Source organism: Culicoides brevitarsis, chromosome 2 (genome assembly GCF_036172545.1).
Source record: "Culicoides brevitarsis isolate CSIRO-B50_1 chromosome 2, AGI_CSIRO_Cbre_v1, whole genome shotgun sequence".
NCBI lineage: Eukaryota > Metazoa > Arthropoda > Insecta > Diptera > Ceratopogonidae > Culicoides > Culicoides brevitarsis.
Window position 1 is genome coordinate 33371677 of NC_087086.1, and position 24911 is coordinate 33396587.

Genomic DNA, 24911 nt, shown 5'->3' on the forward strand with positions numbered 1-24911 from the left:
TTACAAAGCTCCTAATTTTTTTTTATTTACTTTTCAAGCTATTAATTATTTTTTTTTAATTACTTTTTTAGTATACAGTTTATTATTCTTTCATTAATTTTACATTTACGAAGCTTACATATAATTTACAAGTCTTTGGCATTTTTGCGATTAATTTTGTCGTACCTGTTAATCCTCCCAGTCATCGTCCTCTTCATGATCGTCATCGTAATCAATCCATTGCTTACTTTCCATATCAGGCGCTAATTTCTTAGACTCATCAAATTCTGTAAAAAACTATCGATTAACAATTAACGACTAAAGCTTCATCATGAGCTTCAATTTTTATTGTTAAAGGATTTTTTGCAAAATTTTTTGTTAAGGGACAAGGGAAAAATAAAAAAAAAACACACAAAAATTTTCATGCGAACGTTAGTTATATATTTGGCTCTGTATTATTTTTCATTAAAAATAAAATTAATTTTTATACAAAAAAAATATTTTTTTTAAAATTAAAATTAAATTATAGGAGACACAAAATTATACAAACATACAAAAAATATAAATAAATTAATTAAAAATAATTAGTTAATAAATAAATTTACACAAAAAAAGTTCAAACTTGTTCTTTTTTTTCATTATTTTCTCTCCAGCGAAAAAATTTACGAGAGAGACGAGTACAGTTCTATTCTAGTCAGTCTTTAATTAATTAATTAATTATTATTTTTTTCAATTCTTATCAAATTTTTATTGGTTTTGAATTAAAAACGGGAACAAAGTACGTAAACGCCTTACCTTTATTTTTTTAAATTAAAATATTAAAAAATATTTTAAAAAAGGCAGTTGGGGAGAATCTTCTTTTTTTATGTACAAAAATTGTAAGAATATTTTTTCGTTTAATTAATTATATTTTTATTAAAATTAAAATTAATTTTTTTTACAAATTCTGTTATTTTTAAAGAGACTTTTTTTTGTTTATAAAATTAGTGAAAGCCCATTTTATACTCATTATTTATTTTTTTAAAAAATATTTACAACAACAATACTTTTCATGACTTTTGTTTTTATTTTTTATACAACAAAAAGAAGGAAAAAATTAAGATTCTCTCTTTTTATATTTTTTTTTTATTACAAAAATTAATTAATTATTTAACAAATTAATTAATATTAAAAAATGCATTTTTTTTATTCTTGGCAAATAATTATTATTATTTTTTTTAATTATTTTTATTCAAGAAATTTTATTTTTCATTACCGAAGAAGTGACTTTCGACATTTTTTTGTATTGATTTTTGTGTTTTTTGTAAATATTTATTGGAGAGATCACTTCCAAAATGACTTAAAATCGTTCTACGTACGAAAAATTTTTGAAGAAATCCCAAGTTTGTTCTTTTAGCAGTCCCTGTCCTGTGTAGAGAAATAAAAAAATAAAAACAAATAATAAAAAAAAATAAATTTTGAAATCTGTTTGTGTTTGTGTGTAGTGTGTGTGATGTTTAAATGACGCTTAAAAATAATTTTTATTTATTTTTTTTTAGAGTTCAAGCCATTTTGAAAGGGAACTACGTCCCGAACGCGCATTTTCAAAAACCAAAAAAAAAAACTTAAAAATATTTTTTTAATAAATTAAATTAATTTGAGGATATTTTTGTTGATTTTTTTTCATTTAATTTTTTTAAATAATAATTAATAATAATATAATTAAATTAATAATAAAAATAAATTAAACTATTTTGTTTTTGTCATATTATGAGTACAATTTTTACAAAAAAAAAGGATTTTTTCCTCTCTTAAAAATTATTTTTCTTTCATTTTTTTTATTTCAAATAAAAATGGCACCTGAGCCTTTTTTGACAACTCCATCCAACAAAAATGAATGTTAAAGAGGATTATTTGTTAAAAAATTTCGTTTCCGGGACCAAAAGTTAATCAAAAAAACAAAATTTCCTTTGACCAAGATTTTAAAAAATAAGGTTCCCTTCCTCCTGACACTGATAAATATTTTTTTTTTAATAAAAAAGGAAAAATAATGAAAATTGATGGCTTTTATTGCGAGTTAACGGGGGAAAAATGGAATGTTAATTTTTTTAAATAGTTTTTTTTGTAAGTTTTTGTATTTAAGAGGGATTTTTTTAACATTTTTAGTACGGGAATAATTTTTTTTGAGAATCGATCAGAGAAATTTAGCAATAATAGCCACCAATATATCCATTTTTACATTCTTTTTTATTGTTACTCGAAGTGTACGTACTCGCTTGATGTGATCCGGGGTCTTTGTTCTGGCAACGTTCTCCGCTGAAACCTTCGGCGCAACTGAAAAATAACAAAAATTTTAATTAGAGCGTGATTTGAGGTGTGAAAATTAAAAAAATAAAGGGTTTATTGGCCTTTGAAAACCTTTGGATGATCTTTGAGTTCATTAAAGATGCGGTGCGAAAGAAAAATTTCCAGATATTAAAAAAAATACTTACGAACAAGATTTCTCATCAATGCTGGGGAAGAAGATACATTCACCGCCATTTAGGCACAACTCGATTTCGTAGTCTTTTGGGCATGGTTGACCCTCGGTTGTAGTGGATTTTGTTGTTGCTAAGAGAGAAAAATGAAGAAAAATTAGAAAATGTGATTAAAATTGCTGAATTAATGAATTTTTAGTACTAAACAATTCATTTTAAGAACACAAAAATACATTTTTAGAACTGAAAAGATCATTTTAAGAACTCAGAAATGCATTTTTAGTACTAAAAAATTAATTTTATGATCTCAAAATGAATTTTTTGTACTAACAAATTTATTTTGAGATCTCAGAATGAATTTTTAGTACTAAAAAAATTATTTTGTGAACTCAGAATGAATTTTTAGTACTAAAAAATTAACTTTATGATCTCAGAATGAACTTTTAGTACTAAAAAATTAATTTTATGATCTCAGAATGAACTTTTAGTACTAAAAAATTAATTTTATGATCTCAGAATGAACTTTTAGTACTAAAAAATTAATTTTATGATCTCAGAATGAACTTTTAGTACTAAAAAATTAATTTTATGATCTCAAAATGAATTTTTTGTACTAACAAATTTATTTTGAGATCTCAGAATGAATTTTTAGTACTAAAAAAATTATTTTGTGAACTCAGAATGAATTTTTAGTACTAAAAAGTTCATTTTTTTAACTCAGGTTGAACTTTTAGTACTAAAAAATTAATTTTTAGAACTGTACTAAAAATTTAAAAGTAAAAAAAATCTTACTTGAGGTCGTTGTGGTGCTATTTGGTAATACTCGAACATGTGTAAATTCAGATTTGAAAGTTCTATCGACTTTATTCTTAGCTCTACATTCGTATTTGCCAGCGTCACTAAGTGAAGCCGCTTCTATAATAAGTCTAGATCTGGTCCTAAAAAGTGAAAAACAATAAAAAAAATTTCAAAATCTAAAAAAAATCAAAATTTCTCACTTAAATTGCTCCAGTTTGATTCCCTCTCGGCGTCCCCTGACTCCCGCTTTCCTTAACCTACTGAGACTCTTGTCATCTTTGAACCACGTGACCTTTGGCGGCGGTTGCCCATTCACGCGACACACCAGTCGTATTCGTTTGCCCTCCTTAACTGTCACATTTGTGCTGAGGGAGGAAATTGAGGCGCGTTGACCTGAAAAAGTAAAAATCGCAAATAAATATTTTGATTGTCCTCGAATCAACAGAAAATTATGAAAAATAACACAAAAAGTAGGTCTCATCGTTCAAAATAAACAAAAATGATGAAATTATGACACCTCGCTGTTTTTCTGACTCAACGGAAATCGCCAACGGAAAAGAAACCGCGTGACAAATCAATCGATGATCAATTTTACTCAGAAACAGCAACATTGTCGAAAATTTAGATCGAGTACGAGAACGTAGTAAATTGTAAAATTTATTATCGCAACACAGTTTTTTTTCGTCGTCGTAGAGAGAACTAGAGTAGAGTAAATAGAATCTGAGGGAATAGTGCCAATTGTTTGGTCGACATGTTTTTCTTTTCGTCGCTGTTGTGAGTGATGCAAGTTGGTTAGCGCAAAAAAAAAACTGTGAGCGACCTTTAAAAAGATAAATAAATGAAAAAAAAAAACACAAGAGAAAAGAAATAAACGTCGTTAGCAGGTCACGATGATGATTCAGAAGATGAGGCAGGGGCGGAAAATGCGAAGAAAAGTTTAAAGGGAATCCATTGAAAAAGTTGAGAAGTTCATTTTAAAAATTTTAGTACTAAAAATTTCATTTAAGAACTCAGAATGAACTTTTAGTTCTAAAAATTTCATTTTAAGAATACAGAATGAATTTTTAGTACTAAAAATTTTATTTTAAGAACTCAGAATAAATTTTTAGTACTACAACTTTCATTTTAAGAACTCAGAATGAATTTTTAGTACTAAATTTTTTTTTCTAAGAACTCAGAATAAATTTTTAGTACTGCAAATCTCAATTTAAGAGCTCAGAATGAATTTTTAGTACTAAAAAGTTCATTTCAAGAACTCAGAATGAATTTTTAGTACTAAAAATTTTATTTTAAGGGCTCAAAATAAATTTTTAGTACTAAAAATTTTATTTTAAGAACTCTGAATGAATTTTTAGTACTAAAAATTTTATTTTAAGAACTCAGAATGAATTTTTAGTACTAAAAATTTTATTTTAAGAACTCAGAATGAATTTTTAGTACTAAAAATTTTATTTTAAGAACTCAGAATGAATTTTTAGTACTAAAAATTTTATTTTAAGAACTCAGAATAAATTTTTAGTACTACAACTTTCATTTTAAGAGCTCATAATGAATTTTTAGTACAAAATTTTTTTTTTCAACAACTCAGAATGAATTTTTAGTACTAAAAATCAATTTTAAAAGCTAAAAAAATAATTTTAAAAACTAAAAGTGAAGCTCAACCGCCAAAATTTCACATTTCCCCATCCCTGAGTTTACCCATGCACCTTCATCGTCGTCTGTCTCGCTCATTTGATGTGTTTTATTTTAACACCTCACACTTTCCGCCTATTTTTTTCTCATCTTCTTTTCTACAAAAAAAAACGAGTCGTTGCCATTTTACAGGCGAAGCAAAGTGTAAAGTACTTTCGCGTCTATCATATCCATGGATTTTATATAATTTTTGGCAGCAAGTCAACTTTTTTTTTTCTTTTTCTTTAGTCATCCATTAAAGTCATCATCATCGTCGTCGTCGTTAACTTCTCAAGAAGAAAGCCCATGTGCTTCGCGTTTCGCTCAAAAAAAAAAAATCGTCGTTCGTGCCACTTGTTAGATTAATTTTTTTCCTCGCCACTCATAAATTTACGTGCGTCAAGTAAATTTAAGAAAAAAAATTAAAAAATTATCACATTTGTTGTCTGTTCGTGTGTCGCTCATTTTTAATAAAAAAAAAAAGAAAAAAAATTAAAATCAGACAAAAAGTCTCTCGAGACTGATAAAAAAATGTGTCTGCCCAATTTTTGTTGTGATGTTTTGACTTTTCCTATTTTTAACCAAAATTTTTCAAAGTCTTATCATTCGTGATGATTCATCGGCAATGATGATGATGATGATTGGCATTGATCCATCAAAGCGACGAAAAAAAAAAATAGTTTGAACCGGCAACGAACAAGCGGCATGTCTTGTGATGCATTTTGTTTACTCCGATGATTTGCATGCCTATTTTAAGCCATTTTACTACGAAAATTTTTACTATGGCATTTATCGAAAATAAATCAACCCACGATTTTTCATCGGGATAATTTTAGAAAAAAAATTTCCTTCGACTTAAATCGAAAAAGGTCACTTCTCGTGTCATTTCTCATCAAAAAAAAATTAAAAAAAAATTAAGAAGCAATTAATGAAGTGACGAATGATTGATCGAAGCGAAAAAAAAGTTCAATCCAAATCATAAATCTTTCAGTTGTCGTCTTCTCGCGCAACGCGTAATTCCTTTCTAAACAAATTTAATTCTAATTTTGCAGTTCATTCACATTGCCCCGGTCGTCGTTCGTCGTCGTCGACGTCGTTGTCGGCATCAAATTTACACACTTTGAACCAAATTTAGTTTATTTTCATGTCAGACAATGTCTATTTCAGTCGTTTGTTGCAACGAGAGAAAACGCGTGGCAATCCAGACATGAAAAAAAATAAAATTTCGAAAAATTTTAAAATTTTTTCTGGATTTTGTGCCGTCATAAAATTCGCGTTGTTTAGTCTTCCGAACGTTCATAAATCATGTTCCCATTAAAATTTCTCGAATTTTGCCCTCGTGTGCAACTTCAAGGTAAAATCAATCAATAACGCCTCAATTTTCCGCAACAATCTTGCTTCTTTTGTCCGACACACAAAAAAAAACAGAAAATTTTATTTTATTGCCAATTTTCACGTACTTAATTTTTTTTTCTCTGACAGGTCATTATTTGATGATTCAGACTTCCTCCGTGCTCGAAATTACGATTCAGGAAGAAAATATTGATTTTTCTCAATTTTTTTTGTTTGCCGATGAGTCGAACATAATTTTCCATCGACCCACGCGCCTGTCTCGTCACCTTGTGTTGCGTCGTTCGGCGTGAAACGACCGAAATTATGTCAGTTTAATTTTTTTGAATTTTTTGTAATGTGTTATGATGATGTTTCTTCTCTAAACAATCGCAGATTTATGAGGCAAGCAGACAAAAGACGCTTAAAAGTAATTTTTTTTGACCGAATTTAAATTTTGCATGAAATTAATTCGCTTTTTTCTGGCGTCGCGATGTCCTTCGTGCTCAATTTACGAAAATTACGAAAAAAAACCACACAAACACGAAAAAAACTAAAGAAAAAGCTTAAATTGGCACCCAAACGCACAACAATCGTTACTTACTGTGAACGTTAGTGACAATTTTTGGTTCTGCAAGAGAAAAAAAGAGTTTTCTTAAGTTTCGCTGAATTTTAATTTAATTAAAAAAAATTATTAAAAAAAAATAAAAAAAAAAATTTGGAGGTACCAATTTAAGCTTTTTTTTACGTCGCACGAAAATTGATAATAATTAAGTCACTTTCTAGGACAAGTTATTCCGAAATTTGTTCGCGCGGCACAGCTGGAAGTCGACTCGTGTTGCTTTTACGATAAAAATCTAATAAATTCTCATAAAAATAATTTTGTTGCCGATATTTATGAACATCGAAAATTAACTGCGCGCACGGCGGTGTTTATTTGTCTTTGCAACTTGTTAACATTTTATTAGTATTTTATAAACTATTATATTGAGGTTTGATTACTTTTGCGAAATGATGAGATATCTGCTATTTATTGGGTTTCATGGAATTTTTTTTTAAATTAAAAATAATTAATTAATTAAATTAAATTTATTTTTTTTTATTTTAAAAAATTAAATAAAAATTTTATGATTTAATAAAAAAAATTAATAAATTTATTAAAATATTTTTTAATAAATTTAAAAAAATTATAATTTTTTTATTTTTGAAAAAAATTTTTAAAGAAGATTTTAAGCAAAATTTAAAAATTTTTAACTTAAAATTAAATTTAATAAATTTAAAATAAAAAAATTAATTTTTATTTAAAAAAATTTTTTTTTTTTATTTTTGAAAAAAATTTTAAAGAAGATTTTAAGCAAAAATTAAAAATTTGTCAAAACTTAACTTTAAATTAATTTAATAATTAAATAAAAAAAAAATAATTTTATTAAATTAATTTTTAATTTAAAAAATTTTTTAAATTTATTTAAAAAAAATAAAAAAAAATTTATAAATTAAATTAAAAATATTAAATTATTAAATTTTTAATTATTTTTTAATTGAATTTTTATTAATTTAATTAGTTCATTTTAAATTTAATTTAAATAAATAAATTTAATTTTAATTAAATTAATTTAAAAAAAAACTTTTTTCAGAAAAAAGTTCAAAACTCCAAATTTTAAGAGTTAATGTCAAGCTTTAGTAAAACGTAAAATATTTTTTTGATTTAAAATTTTTGATTCTAAGACTTGAGCTTGAGTCAAAACCTTTTAAAACCAAATATTTTTTAAATTTTTACTCAAGTTTTATATAAGGTCTCAGAATTTTTCATCTTTTTTTGGGAAAAAAATTAATATGAAAATTTTGTTTTTTTTTCAAAATTAGGATTTTCAAGTCAAATTAATTAAATTTTAAATTTTACGTGATTTTTAAAAATAAAATAAAAGTTGCAATTTAAAATTTTTCTTAAAAATTGAAAAAAATTTTCTTAATTTTTATAAATTTAATTTAATTTTTATTAAATTCATTTATTTATTTTAAAATTAATTTTTTTAAATTTTATTTAATTAACAAAATTTTTTCTTCTTTCTTCTTTGAAAAAAATATTTTTAACCATCTTTCAACAAATTCGCTCGTCATCATCAAGAAAAATAACAAAAAAAAACTTCAAATCATGTCAAAAATTCTCCCTTCTTGTCAAAAAAAAAGAATAAAATTAACTAAACTGACCAGCACGAGAAACCCGTATATTCTCAAAATAAATGCATTCACTCGCCTCAATTAAATTTCCATTTATTTAAATCAAATCAATTAAAAAAATATCTAGATTTTTTTGCCATATCATGCAACGCTCGCTTATTTCTCTCTAAGTCTCTACGTTGCGCCAAGTGATTGTTGTGGTTGTTAACATTGTAAGCCCTTTTTAATTGAATTAAATTAACATTTGGACCCGAAAAAACGCACACAAAATTTTTTTTTGAGTAATTGGATTAAATTTGCATGCCCGCCGTTGAATTTTTCCCATGAACGGAGCGGCGGCAGCATGAAAACGGCAGCAAAATAGAAATATCATCGCTGCATGCAGTGTTTGTAGCCTTGAAAAGTTGCGCTGCGATCGTATAGCAAAGAATGTTCAATTGACACGGATTTAATTCAATCAGATGTTTTACATGAAATTGAATGATATTCGTCTTTTTTTGCGATGATTTGATGATTTTTGCAGCATCTAGATTGGAAATCGTTACAATGTTTGCGTTTTTTTGCACTAATTGACATCTCGAGACTGAGTCATCGAGCATTTTTTTTTTTTTTTTTCGAAAAATGTAACATTCTCACTCGAATTTACAACACAAAAAAAAATATTTATTTATAACTACCTGCAAGAAAAAAATCCATAAAGCAACCGAGAGAGAGCGAGAGAGACTGACCGAGCCACAAACACATTGAAATAATTGGAATTACGTTATTATTGCTGGATTATTGCCGATATTTTATAATATTTTTTTTTCTTTTTTTTTATTTTTTGCTCTTGTGTGTTTAAAACATTTAGTTATGGGAAAAAACTGTTTGTGGCAAAAAATTTACGTATCGTGGCAGCAAACAAACGACGCACAAAGAAACCAAACATATTGAATTACAATTATTATTAGTGTAGTTATTCATTTATTTATTTGCAATTGCCGTTTTAAAATGCATAAAAGACACGTTATGAGACGTAAGCATGAGTAATGTTGCATTTTTAGAGTGCGCCGTGGAGTTTTTTTTCGGTAGGTAAATGTGTTAAAGTACTCATAGAAAAATAGTGTTTGAGTGGAATTTTTAAGCAAAATTTTTTAAAAAAATTATATTTAAATTTTTTTATTGGAAATTATTTTTTTCTGACAAAATATTAATTTTTTTATTGATCTTAAGCCAAAAAAAATTATTGAATTTAATTATTGATAAATATTTTTTTTATTCATTTTAAATTTGAATTAAATTAATTATTTTATTTAATTAATTTTATTTTATTTAAAATAAAAATTTTTTATTTCAAATTAAAAATTATTTTAATTTAAATTAATTAAATAAATTTAATTTGTTTAAAAAAATTAAATAAATTTTATTTATTTAAAAAAATTAAATCAATTAATTAATTAAATAAAATTTAAAAAAATAAATAAATTAAAAATTAATTAAATTTAATTTTTATTCAAAAAAATAAAAATAAATAAATTAAAAATTTATGCTTCATGAAATATATTTTAAATTAAAAATTTTAAAGAAATTCTTGAACAACAAATAATTATTTTTTTTAAATTTTATCGTTTTAAAGAAATTTTCAAATAAAAATTTAAAGTTTTACGATTTTCTAAAAAATAAATATAAAACCTTAAATTTATTATAATCATTAGTTTTGGCAGATTTTTGTATATAAAAATGAATATTTAATGTGAAAATAAAGCGAAAAGTTTTTAATATTTTTATTATTATTCTCAGAATTAGTTTGAAAAAAAAATTAAAAAATTCATTAAAAAATTCGCCTTTAATTTCATTGACAAAAAATTGTTTTTTGGAATTTAAAAAAAATTAAAAAATAAATAAATTAATTAAAAAAAATAAAATTGTTTTTTTTTTTTAATAAATTTGAATAATTAAATTATGAAATATTTGAAAAATTGAAACTACAAACTTTTATTTGGAATTTTTATTCCTTTTTCATAGAAAAAAAATTAATTTTAATTTTTAATTTAATTTTTGTAAATATTAAATTAAAATTAATTTTTAAAGTATTTTTCAAAATTAATTTTCTAATATCAAAATTAGATTAGATTTATCAAAATTATTTTCAGAAATTAATTATATTTTTTTAATATTTTCACTTTTATTTTATTTTCTTTTTTTTAAATTTTATCTTAAATTGCAAATTTCGAGTTTAATTAAAAATTAATTTGAAGATTAAGAATTCAAAATTATTTAAATTAATTTTCAAAAAAAAAATTAAACTCAAAATAAAATATTTTCTTTAAATAAAAAAAATCTTTTAAATTTTATTTTTTTCCACAAATTTTAAATTAAAGGACAATTTAATTAAAAAAAAACATTTTTTAAAATAAATTTTAACTTTGAAAAAATCCTTTTATCATCGCTCGTCATTTATTTAACCTTCACACTGCGCTTCAAACAATTTCTTTTACTTGTGCAATGTCACTGCCAGTCATCCATCCGAGCAACGAGTCGACCTGCAACTGTCGCTCTACTACACGCCACACAATAAAACAAAAAAAAAAAACAACAACGAACGAAAAAAAAGAGTTGCTGCCGTTTTTTTCTCCATTAACTGTTTCGGTTTTTATTTGTTTGCTCGAACAACTAAAAGTTGTTAATTCTCACGCATTTGCGCCACACAAATAGTTCATACAAATAAAAATATAACATTATAATAAATACAGAGCGCGAGACTTTTAAATATATGTTTTAAATCTTGTTACCCGATTCGTTTGTTGGCTGCGTTTGTTTGCCAAGCATGGGACACCGTGGACTCTGTTCGCACATTAAAAACTCTTTTTGTGCAAAAAAAAATAATAATAATATAATAAAAAGAGCACATTAAGATTTTCTCACAAGATATGCGCGCGGAGTTGCAAGGTGCGCAAAAAAAAATCTGTGCAAAATATTACTAATTAATGTTTTTTTTTCGCCATTCTAGGAGCGACAGTCCAGCAAACGATAAATCTAATCTAATTTAACAACTCTTCCACACATGACGAAAACGACGTCGGCAGGCAATCATTATATCATCACACTCGTAATTATTACACTAAATTACAAATTCTGTTAATTTTATTGAAATTTATATTTTTTCGTTTAAATAAATGTCTGAACATCTGTTTTTGATTCGCTTTTTTTCTCGTCTTCACATTTTTTTTTATTTTTCGTGAACATTTATCATCCATAAATTAATAGATTTTACGATCAAAAAAATCGTGTGCGATCTCGTTCGTATGAATTTCCAGTTTTTGACGCAAAAAATTAGGAGACATCGTGAAATGACCTCAGACGCGGTGGTAGACAAGCTGGAGGAAAGTTTGTTGATTTGAAGAAAAAAAAAATGACTAAATTTGGAATGAAATGAAATAATTTCTTGAACGTTTTTTGTTATTTTTCTTCACAAAAGTACATCAAAGACGCAACAAAATGGGGCAGTCAACCAAAACGAAACTCTACCAACTACTGTGAACAATAGTAATAATGAGTTAAAGGCATGTACGTTGTATTGTTGTTGTTGGGGTTTGATGATAAATATAACAACAACAACGAGACAACAGAAAATTGAGATAGAAAAAAAAATAAAAAATTGAAGACTTGAACGTGTTTTGAATATTTTTTTTTAAATTCTTTAAAAAATTCTAATTAATTCGAATGAAATAAAAAATTTGATTAATTATTTTTTTATTTATTTAATTTAAATAATTATTTTTTAATTAATTTTTAATTTAATTTAATTAATTTTTTTTTAATTTTATGAAACTTTTTGTTTAAATTTTTGTTTAATTAAATTTAATTTAATTATTTTTTTATAATTAAATTTAATTGATTATTATTTTTTTTTTTTGATTTAATTTAAAAAATTTTATTTAATTTTTTACTATAAATTTTTGAGCTTTTTCACAAATTTTCAGATTTTTTTTGAAAAAAAAAATTTTTTTTAAATATTTTTAAATTAAAAAATTATTTGACAATGAAAGATATTAAAATTTTAATTTTTTAGATATTTAAAAAAAAACTAAGAAAAAAAAAATATTTTCATTGTTGAAAAAAACAAAATTTCATTTAAAAAAATTGATAATTTTCATCTGAAAATATTTTCGTATCAAAAATTTTGATTTTTGACTAATTTTTATATTTTTAAATATAAATTTTATATTTAATAAAAAAAATAATTAAAATAAAAAAATGTTTAAAAAATTTAAATTCTATTGTAATTCTAAAATATTGATTTAAAAAAACATTTGAATAATTTTTGCATTATTTTTAAATAATTTTTAGAATTTTTTATTTATAATTTAAAAAAAATGTATAAATTTTAAATAATTGGTCACTTAAAATTCAAAAAAGCTATAATTTCATAAAGAAATTTGAACCTTATTTTTTTAATTTTTTAAAGCCTAAGATTTTTTTGTTTTATACATTTTGTTTAATTTTAATGATAAAAATTATTTTTTTCAAAAAAAAAAAAATTAATTTAATTTTTTTTCTTACAGAAAGACGTCAAAACAAGCAAAAAATATTTTTTTCTGAAAATCCATCAAAATGCGGTAAAAGAAATATCACAAGTAAAATATTCATTTTGTTACATTTTTACACACATTCTTATTATTATTATTATTCTGAGATGTAATTGTACGTTGTTTCAACTCGAGTCGATCGAGTCTTTCTTTCGTTCCTTCGTTGGTTTTTCTCGTTATTTGGTTGATGTACTTGCGATTGTGGTTTCGCTGCGTTCTCGTTTGCGTCTCGTTAATGGTGCTAAATGAAGGTGGATTTTACACGTGTGGCGACCCCTTCACGTGACCTCCTTCAGGTAGTTCCTCACTCGCACACACAAACACACGGAGAGTGAATTTCAACGGAATTTTACTTTTACAACTTCATTTGCATGGCAGCGTGGTGGCAATAAATGATGTAGCGCAAATGTCTTCACACCGTTAATAGGCGATTGTTTGTTTATTTCTTGTTTTATTCTCGTCTCTCTCTCGTACGTCGTTGGATTTTTTTTTGTTTTGTGTGTTTCGAAAATGTAACATTTTTATTATTTATAACCATATAAAATAATTTTTATTTGCAAAAAAATAAAAAAAAAATTCAAGAACGAACACGAGAAAAAATCACACGCATTCTCTGGACACTTTTTCAACACAATTTGTGTGGTCTCCATTTCTGGTCTCTTTATTATTTTTTATAGTATTGTTATTATATATTTTATTTAAAAGTAACACAGAACAAGAGAGAGAGAGACCTTTTTTGTGTGTTTGACACGACGACGACTCGACTCAGCAGTGTTCTTGCATAAATTAACTTAATTTTCGAGGCAGCTACCATTCATCGTGTGTCTACAGCACCTTTTACGTGCTTTCTGCCCAAAAACGAGAAAAAAAGAGGTAAAACAAACAAAAAAATTAATTATTATTGTCCGAAAATGGCAATGCCAAAGACTTAATTAGCCGAGATAAGGTTTGTGTGCGGTCAGTTATGCCGGATTTGGAGCCGAAAATTTTTTCACACACCGTTCCTCAAAAAAAAAAAAACGAGAAGAATGAGGAAAAATGCTCGTCCGAGCAAAGCAGAGCAGTTCAAGCACCTCGTTTTTTTTTTGCATTGCATTGCGTTTCGTCTGCTGTGTCTCGTGTGTTGTAACACCATCCGACACAATATTTCATAAATTACATTTTTATGCAACAAATGCAACATCGGTGATGCACAAAGATAACAAACACAGGCAGTAGCAGAGACGACTCTTTTCATTAGCATTTTAAAAAAATATTTCATTTTATTTTATATTATTAATAAAGTTCATCTTGATACGGTGCATGCCTCTTGCCTTTTTGAAATAATAATAATAAAAAAAAATTCTCCTATGATTTTCTATGATGATCGCACATTTATTTCTTTTGCTGCTGCTGCTGATGTTGCTGCTGCGTGTGAGTAAGTGAGTGAACAACAAGCCACTCGTTTATGGAAATAAATAAAATTCAAGATGATACACAATGTGACTATTGTTCAACACAAAAAAAAATGAAATAAAATAAAAATGAATCATTTTAGCAGTAAAACATGAGAGAATTTGTTGCAAAAAAAAATGATACTTTGGAGGTTATTGTAAGCTAAAATTGGAACAATTACTAGCAAGTAGCAAATGTGTGAGTTTAATTCAATTATTTGTTTACAAAAGTAATTGAACTGGAATAAAAATTAGAGATTAAAAGATCTCCTCTTCGAGTAAATATTCAATGTGTGATTAGATTAACGTGAGTTGGGATGACTTTGCTTACGATCAACTCTATAAAAGTTAAATTTAATAACGTTTAACTGAAATTTGTATTTTTTATTGAAGAATAGCAAATTAGTTAACAAAAAATTAGATTTTGGAAAATAATTTTTAAAAAATTAAAATTTCTATATAATTACAGGGAAAAAATTTGAAAACTAAATAGTCCAAAAAAGTTTTTTTTTAAATTAATTTTTTTTTGTATGTCGTATAATTTTCATAATAAGAGTTTACCGAGGGATAAAACTATCAGGTTAACTTCCTGATAATTTTTTTTTCAGTTAAGTTAAGATTTTGACTCATGTGTTCATTAATTTTCTTGCCACAATTGGTATCGAATTATTCTATCGACAAAAAAAGTTTAAAAATTTGATAATATAAGATTGTCAGTTTTTGACTCAGTTAACAAGATAAATAAATAGTAGGGATGAATATTAATAAAAAGCGATTGTAGATTTTGTTCGAGTTCTACAGAAGAATCCAAGAAGAATGTTTTTTTGTCTTTTTTTACTCCAGGACTTCAATAACTGGCACGCTGGCAACCGTTTTTACTTGAGTCTTTCGATTATCTGTGCTTTATGAGTTGAGACTAGCTTGAAATTTTCTGTATAGCCTTGAAGAGTCAGCATGATGCAAATAGATATTGGTACCATGTCGATGTTTCCTTGTTCTTGTTTTAGACACTTTCCCAATGACATAACTTCAGATCAAGCCGTTTTTGCTAAATCATCAAATTGTTCATCATTAATCTTGGATGTTGTTCCGTGTTGACCATGGCGTTCATTGACTTTCAAAATTTTTCAACTAAAACTGAAATAATTCTTTACATTAAAAAAAAATAATTTAGAATAAAAAAATACTGGATCAAAAATTCTAATTGGATTACTTTGACAAACATTTCTAATTGGCTTAAATTTCTTTTGTTAACTTTTCTAAATTGAAAAAAAAAAGATGAAAGTCATCATCATAAGTCATCCTAGACTAATTATCGTTGTTTTCGTTACGGCTTTCTTTAAATCTATTTCAATTATTTTTTTTACCAAAAACATTAAAACTCACCCCATCCAAGGGTCGCAGATCGTAATTTTTACACAAAAAAAAAATACTTCTGTTTAATCGCTTTCAATACCATAATTGGGATAGGCGCCAAATTATTATTCAATTGATCTATGTTTGACGAGTGTTTGTATGTTTTAAACATAAAACTTGTGTTTTATTATTATTATTTCTATTCTCAGTTGCTTGTTTGAACCAAAAAAAAAAGTTGTAAGATAAAGAATAATATTTACTTGAACAATTCTGTGGAAACATCAAATAGATTTTTTGTTTAAAATAAATAAATAATGAGTCAAATAATTGGAGTTGGTTTCTTTGTGTCTATTTTACGAAATAAAGAAAAAAAAATGTAGTAGGAAAAAAAATCAAAAGTGCAAAAAAAAAATTCAAATGAAATAATTTAACAATAAAAATGTACCTACATTTCATTTGCCGCGTAATAAATTTATATTGTTGACAGGTGAAAACCATAATATTGTGTGCTGCCTTGCTGCTTGCCTGCCCCCTCTATGGCTTATTATTATTTCATTTTTACATATTATTCTATCTTTCGTTCCTTTTATGCTTTAGTTTCATTTTTTTTCTCTCTTCCTCCTCCTCCTCCTCCTTCATCTATGAACAGCGAACACGACAACGACGAGGCAAGCATAATGTTTGCATTTGCGCATTATTATTATTATTTACCTTCCTTATTTATTCTCGTGTTTTGTGTGTGGATAAGGTTTTTAAAGTGAGATGCGCCGGCGCATACGATTTTATTGTTTATTTTTCTGTGTTTTGTGTTTGCTTTGCCGTATATTTTAATATAAAGCATAAATTTTTAATATTTTCACTCACAAGAGAAACCGCATGCATTTTGATCTTGTTGTGTTGTGTTTTGATTATCATATTTACTTTTTTTTCTACAATTTTATTTTTTTTTTCTCCGCATATTTGCTTAATAGTCACTAGTCGGAACAAATATTTAAAAACGCAAAGTGATCTCTTTTCATCTCGCAAGGAAGACGGAAGCAGCTGATCCGGACATCTGCCGAAATTTTGGGAGATGCAGCAAAAAATGCACAGTTTTTAATCTCTGTGTTTGTAAATTTTTTTTTTCGGGCAAATATCGTGCGAGCGATAAATAACGGGATATGGCAGGTCCAGGTGCAAAAGACGCGTGTTTGACTTCAATTGTTTAACTTTTTGCTTGTAAATAATTCCTGGAAAGTGAATGGAATGGGCGCCATGTGCGCCACTTATCATCAATTTTGTTAACAAATTATGTAAAAAAGTTGATTTTTTGTTTCTGCCAAATTTTTTGTGTTCATGTTTTAATTTGTAATTTTTACATGAAAAATTTTTTAATGACTTAAAATGTTAGTTTTCTTGGAATTTTGAGCACAAAAAATATAAAAATTAATTTTAAAAAATTTTGATGATATAAATAATTTTAATTAAAATAAATTAAATTAATTTTTTTCACATAAAAAAATTTAATTTAATTAAATTTTAATTTTTTTATTTAATAAATAATTTATTAATCATTTAAATTTATTTTATTATTTTTTTATTTAAATTCTTTTTTTTTCATTTTTTTTTAATTTGATTATTCAAAAATTAATTTATTAATTTTTTTAATTTAAATTTTTTTTGAAAATGATTTTTTTTATTTTTTTTTTTTAAAATTAAAACGTTTAATTTTTGACGTAAAAATTAGATTAAAAATTATATTTTTTTTAATTATTGATTTTTTTCTTAAAAAATCATGAAATAACGGATTTTAAAAAAAATCAAAAATTTTTTTTTCTAAATTATTGAAATAATTCAGAAATAATTAGAAAAATTTCATAAAATTAAAAAAATAATTTTAATTAATATTTTTTTTATTTTAGAAAAAAAATTAAAAATTTTACAAAAATTAATAAATTTCAAATTTTTTATAATTAAAAAAAAATTTACGAAAAATATTTTTTGGCAATTTCATGCCTTGCGATTTTCTTATGATGGCATGGCAAGTCAAGTTCATTGCTCTAATCTATAAAATTTGTAACAAATGCACAAATTTCATACAATTAACATCATCGCGAGCGCAAAGTCTCTCGTTACAAGCACCAACGAGTACACGAGTAAAATCTAATTAATGCCCCGAGCAAACAGCAAGGCAGGCAAGTAAAGTATTTTAATTCAATTACATAATTTTATAAATAAATATCTGTCATGTTGTCTCATCAGCATGCGTTTCTCGTGTGTGTGAGAGGCACTTATGATGTCTGTCGTTCTTTTTAAGTCTGCAAGGCAAAAACGACGCAACGACGACGACAGAAATAAGTGTTTTATTGCCATTTTATTTGCATTTTCTGTGCACACACAAAATTCTTATGAAATTCGAAAATAGACTGAAGAACGCACGGAGAAGCGGAAGAAAAGTGCAAAAAGATTTCGTCTAGTCGAGTCAAGTTAATTATCATGGAAGCGAAAATGACGAGAAACCGAAGAAGATGAACCTGTCGATCGTTCCTTAATGATGACGCGTGCCCCTTTTTACACTCAAATTTCTTCTTTTCTTTTGTGTGCAACAAATAACAACAACAACAACAAAAAAGTGAATATAATGATAAAGAGAGAAGTCAAAACCGGTAAAAAAAAATAAAATAATAAGTATCAACGAAAAACATCTGCCGAAGAGAAGTGACGACTTCCCATATCGTATCGCTCGCTCGCTCACATCGCAAACGGAACGTAATTTTTGTTGTTTTGTGTGGTTTGGTTTTTTACCGCATTTTAGGAAAATTTTGTAAAAAATTAAAGTTTGAGCTTTTTTTTGGGTCTGTCTGTCATTTTTGAGACAAATTATAGTTTTTTTAATGAAAAAACATTTTAAAAAAATATTAAAAATTAAATTTTAACAAAAATTTTGACAGCTGTCAAAATTTCAAATGTCAAATTTATTAAAAAAAAATTCAAAAATATTTCAGCAAAGAAATTACATAATTTATGAAAAATTACGAAAATTTTCAATTTATATTAAATTTAATCTATGAATTTTAACCGTCAAATTCAAATTAAAATTTTGACAGTTCAAATTATGACAGAACTGAAATTTTTTTTCTACTAAAATTAATATTTTTAAATTAAAAATAAATGAATTTGCCAAAATTTTAACTAAAAATCAGGAAAGTAATTTAAAAATTTTTCAAAAAAATGATTTTTAGACAAAAACTTAAAAATTTTAATCTTTTTGACAGATACAAATTTTGACAGTTAAATTTTTCTCAATTAAAATGTCAAAATCTTATCTCAATTATGAAAGGCTTAAAAATACTGAATTTAGATAAAAATTAATTCAAAACTGTTAAAAAAATTAAATTAGCTCAAAATTTTTAGAGCTGTCATAATATTTGACAGTTGACGGATGCCAAAAAATTTAAATCTTAATTTGTGGCAAAATTTTATGAAATTTTGTGATATTTTATCTCGTTTAAAATTATTTCAGTTCAAAATTAAAATTTTTCTAAAATTTTATGAAAAATTAAAAATTTTCATTATTTTGACAGTTGACAGATGTCAAATAAAAAATTAAAATCTCAAATTTCGACAATTTTAATAAAATTTTGTGATATTTTTGAATCTTTTAAGACTTATTGAGGTCAAAATTTTAAACCCTTATATTTTTTGACAGTTGACAGATGTCAAAAAAATCAACTTTTTGCGAATTTTATGATATTTAAAAAAATTATTTTAATATTTTTGGCTCGTTAAGGACTTTTTAACTACAACTTTATTTAAATGTTCAAAATTTTCAAAAAATTAAAAATACGCTCAAGTCAAATCCTTCACGTAAAATTTTTCGCAAATTTTTTGTTCCTCCACATTATTTAAGCAACAATTAAATTTATATATTTAAGCGGCTGGCTTGCAAAAATTAAACGCACACCGAACAAAAAACACAAAAAAAATTGAACGACGACGAGCAAGCTGGATACCAGACGCTTTTTTGTGTGTTGTTGTTGTTAACAAATTATTTAAAATGTAATTCGTTCTTCGTTCTTCCTCTCTCTCGCATCGCGCTGGCAATACGGCACGTGCACTTTTCATATCAAAAAGTTCAATTTACACATGATTAGGAAGATAATTTAATTATTAACATATGTCGTGTCGGGGGCGTTTTTGTTGTGACAGAGGGTTGTGACAAAATGTCATAAAAGGTCACTTTGGTCGCTCTCGAGGTCCGTATTTTATTTTGGTAATTAGCTCGTTCGGCAAAGTTAACAGACACACGAAAAACGAAAAAAAAAATTTTTTTTTTGAGTCAATATTCGAACACGTTAAACATCTGTTGATTTCTTCTTCTGCTCCGTTCTCTTGTTGTTTGTGTTGTTGTTATTTTACGCACCGCGCCGTCTCTCGTTCGATACTTTTGTGCAGTCAAACGAAATATCATCACATTGTTGCCGTTCTTCCATACCATCATCATTATCTTCTTATTATTATTATTTGTTGTTATTTTTGTGTGCGCTGCAGTATGGGCTGATTAAGTTCAATGATTTGTCACAAATAAGGGTAAACAGTCATCGTCGACGCGGTACACTCCAAAAAAAAAATATCAAATAAATTATTTATCGTTAAAAGTCTGAGAATTCAGCGTTTTTCTCTTGATGACGACGGTTCTGGTCTATTTCTTTCCACACATCGTACAGTTAGATTCGTTTTTCGTTTTCGGTTGTAGATCGAATGGCAGAGATAAAAGTTGGAAGAGGCGTTTCGACGATGCGTTTTTTTCCCGTGTGGAAGGAGGAACGGAGAAATATGAGATGGGCCGTAAATTATGGGAATTATCACAATATTGACGATAATTTATCATTTCAAGTTGATTTTTGAAGGGATTTCAAGGGAAAGTGTTTTGTATGTAAGTGTTGATAAGGTGACGTGATCGATCGGTTTTTTAATGAGATTTACAAGAAAAAAATTATTTTTGATAATTTCTGAGTAAAGCAATGAAATTTTTGATTTTCAGCCTTAAAAATTTTATTTTTTATTTAAGGTATTTTTATAAAAAAATCTAAATTTTTTAAACAAATATTTTAATATTTAACCAATTTTTATCAGTTTTAAATTTAAAAAAATAATTAATTTTTAAATTTTATTTAATTTTTAATTTCAATTAAATTAATTTTAAATTTTGAAACTCATTAAAATGAATTAAAATATTGTTCCAAATAAATCAGAAAATCTTCTTAAAAAATTTTAAAAAAAAATAAAATTAAAAATATATTTTTTTCATAAAATTTTAAAATTTTCTATATTTTTTTTAGTTTTATAAAAAATTTAAAAAGTATTTTTTTTAATAAATTTTAGAAGTTTTAATTATTTTTTTTTTTAATTTATTTATAAATTTTAAGTTTTTAGTAATTTTTAAGTACCTAATTAAGTGTAAAATTTTTATTTATCATTTAAATTAAAAAAAAAATAATTTAAATTTTTATGAAAATTTTGTCTCCTGTCAAATTTTAATTGTCAAAATTTGACCTTCAATTGACTTTGAGGGTAATTTTATTGAAAAATTTTCAAATTTTGTCTCCTGTCAAATTTTTAATTGTCAAAATTTGACCTTCAATTGACTTTGAGGGTAATTTTATTAAAAAAAAATTCAAATTTTATCTCTTGTCAAATTTTAATTGTCAAAATTTGACCTTCAATTGACTTTATGAGTAATTTTATTGAAAAATTTTCAAATTTTGTCTCCTGTCAAATTTTAATTGTCAAAATTTGACCTTCAATTGACTTTGAGGGTAATTTTATTGAAAAATTTTCAAATTTTGTCTCCTGTCAAATTTCAACTGTCAAAATTTGACCTTCAATTGACTTTGAGGGTAATTTTATTGAAAAATTTTCAAATTTTGTCTCCTGTAAAATATTAATTTTCAAAATTTGACCTTCAATTGACTTTGAGGGTAATTCTATTGAAAAAATTTCAAATTTTTCTTCAAAAATAAAAAAAAATCAAAATTTTACATTTTTGTTGAAAAATTTGACGTTTCATAGTTAAAAATAAAAAAATTTTTTTTATTTTTTTTTTTGAAAATTTTTTACATTTAATAAAAAATTTTTTGTTCAAAAATCGATTTTTCTTTCAGAAAACTTTTAAAAAAATTAATTTAAAAAAAATGTCAAAAGAACTTTTTTAAATGAACAACTTTTAAATGAAATTTTAAAAAATTTTGCAAAAAACAAAAAAAAAAATCACGCGTAAAAAATTCCCATACTTTCAGACGAAAAGTTTTCCCGTCGTCGTCTCTGCGAAAACAAAACAAACAAAACCCATTTTGATATCATTTTTCTGTTAATTGAACAATGTTCACACGCAGCACGTAAGTTAACAGAGACACAGAGGTACCTGCGTGCCTCGCTCGATCATCATCGGTCACAAACACACACACGCGGCTTTAATCCAAAAAAGGAATTGTAGAAAGCTATTATTTGCCTTCACAATGTCGTTTCAATTTTGTTGTTGTTTTTTTTTCGCTTCATGTATTTCATGCCGCACCAACCACGGGCACCAACAACAACAACAACAGAGGCCAAAAACGAGTGCGTTTTATCCATAAATGAATAATAAAATAATTGAATTGAAATAATGCGAAGAAGCTTCTTCAGAAGGCACGACGAAGCGGCACATAATAAACAACGCAGCAGCGCTGCCAGAACTAGATAACGAGAACGAACAATGGAAAATGTGCGATATATATTTAAACTTCCCGAAAAACTGCACAACGACGACGCGAAGAGACACGGCAGACAAATCATCATCGTCAAGTCTGTGTTATTTTTATAAACATCACAAGAAGAGCAGCAGCAGCAGTAACAGCAGCACGCACATTTTAATCATCATCATGTTTATTTATGTGATGAACCGTTTTTTTCTCGTCTTTTTTTCAGTGTGTTGTTTTTCTTGAGAGTTTTTTTTTTTTTTTGTTGATTTATTTTGAAAAGTGCCAAGCAAAGCTTGACTGACTGACTTAGAACTTTGAATAATTATAGTTTGAGAAGATCTAAGTAGTTTATTGTGTTACAAAGTTGAGAGAGCGAGAGAAATTTCTCACTTTTCATGGGACGAAGATTGATTGGGAGAACGTGCGACGGTGCAAAATTGATGGATTTTCAACTAGAAACGTGCCAAAATTGTTATTTTTATGGATTTTGCCGTTTTGTCGATTCATGAGGAATTCTACGAAAAAAAAAGTTCGAGTTGTTGAGTCAGTTTGCCTTCAATTAATTGAGTTAATTAATCCATCAATTAAGAAAGATGCTGGAAGTGCAGTTCAATGTCATCTGTACAAAATTGTTTAATTTTTATGGAAGGAAATTTTTAAAAAATTAGGAGATTTTCTTAAAAATTTCCTGTTTTTTAAAAGAATTTTTAAATCCATACCAACTTTGAAATGCTATAACTCAAGTTTCGCTTCAAAAAAATCTTTGCGGTTTTTTGTAATAAGTAGATTTTGGCTTTAAGAAGGTTTATGTACAAGAAAAAATCAAAAAATTCAAGCCGAATTGGAAAAATCCTTCAAATAAAAAGAATCAGCTAAACTCATACCGAAAACAGCCTAAATTTGAATTTTTATTCATTGCATACTTTCAGGAGTTCATTTATTATAAAAAAAAACAATTCCTTTAGTATATTAAAGTTTACGGGTTTGTTAAATTCTAAAAATTTTGAATCCATTCAAATTTTGTAACGCAATAACTCAAATTTTGCTTCACGAATTTCTTTAAAGTTTTTAAAATTTCGTCAATTTTGGCTCTAAGAAGGTTTATGTACAATAAAAACTGAAAAACTCAAACAAAATTTCAAAAAAATCTGCTAAATATGAAGAATCAGCTTAATTTCATACCGAAAACAGCCTAAAAATTGAATTAATTGCATACTTTTAGGAGTTTTCTAAAAAAAAAACTCATTGATAGAACGAAGTTTACGGGTTCGTTAAATTCTCAGATCGCAGTCGAGAGACCTGCTTTTAAAAACTAAAAAAAAAAATCAAAAATCGACTTACCATAATTACTACTCGCCCCAAGTCGCACCTCCTTTTCAGTTTTCTTGGTTTTCCGTATCGGCTGTCCCAAGATCGTAAAATTTCCCACGTCGATTTGTTTCACGAACAAAAAGTACAGCTTTCCCTGTTCCAGTATATCGCCACGAATGGGACCTCGTTGTTTGAATTCCTGCCGATAGATGTCGCATTCTGTGCGATTTTCCGTCGTTTCGAAGCGTAGCCGAACCTTGGGCGGAATCACAAAGCCCGCCGGTTGCTTATGCACGTGAACACATTCAAAAGTCACGGAATACGGGCCTTGACGATTGTGCGACATGGATTTAATTTTACCTTCGAACACTGTGGGCGCTTCGAAAGCGAGTACGGCAGGATCGCGCGCCGAACAATAACGTTTGTGTTCGCGCTCCTGCCTGAATGTACCGTCAAGTCGATTCGCGAGAGATTCTCTGCGATTTCGCAGCGTTTGGGCATCAAGCAGAGGCGTGGAAACATTTTGAGCGCCCTCTAGTAGCAGGTTTCGGCGATGCTTCCGTATTCGATTGCGTTTTTCGTTCATTCGGTGGCGCCATCTGGCAATTTCTGTTTCGCGTTTGTTGTTGTTTTCGTTCAGCCACGAACTGTAGGCGGCATAGTTGCTGCTGCTGCTATTGGTAATTTGGTGTAAATGTGTTGTCAATAATTTTTGGTCTAACTCACTACTACGACTAGGCGACGACGACGACGACGACTTATTACTACTTGAACTACTATTTCTACTTCTATTGCTACTATAGTTGAGTACGCCACCGTTTTCGCTTGAATAGCTGCGTGCTGCTGTCAAGTTGCTGACGGATTGCGGCGGAGACGGCGGCGTTAGGTGCATCGCAAACGCACCTGGACACCAAATTATCGAAAATACAACTAAAAAAATTAGCCACAGGTACATTAATGATTTGAATGGACTCCATTTGCGCAATATTTGCGCATTCATGGCGTCTTATGCCAGGACGCCGGACTTTTATCGTGGTTTTCGTGCTTAGAAGACACGCGCGTGAGCACAACTTCCTTTCTCGTTCTCCAATTTTTTATGCGTTTTATTACTTT

At 26.7% G+C, this 24911-nt stretch overlaps 1 protein-coding gene across 2 annotated transcripts; it reads right to left on the reverse strand.

The window, feature by feature from the left end:
- Positions 1–142: 142 nt before the first annotated feature.
- Positions 143–24911, reverse strand: LOC134832006 (protein vein). Of its 2 annotated transcripts, none has more exons than XM_063845887.1 (6): positions 23829–24911; positions 3434–3626; positions 3228–3373; positions 2451–2568; positions 2231–2292; positions 143–276 (listed from the first exon to the last, which is right to left on the reverse strand). In XM_063845887.1, exons 1-6 carry the CDS (start codon positions 24796–24798, stop codon positions 260–262), a joined length of 1506 nt encoding a protein of 501 aa, XP_063701957.1. In that variant the 5' UTR covers positions 24799–24911; the 3' UTR covers positions 143–259. The 2 variants fall into 2 exon arrangements, with proteins under 2 accessions (XP_063701957.1, XP_063701956.1); XM_063845886.1 differs by lacking the exon at positions 143–276 and adding an exon at positions 1239–1386.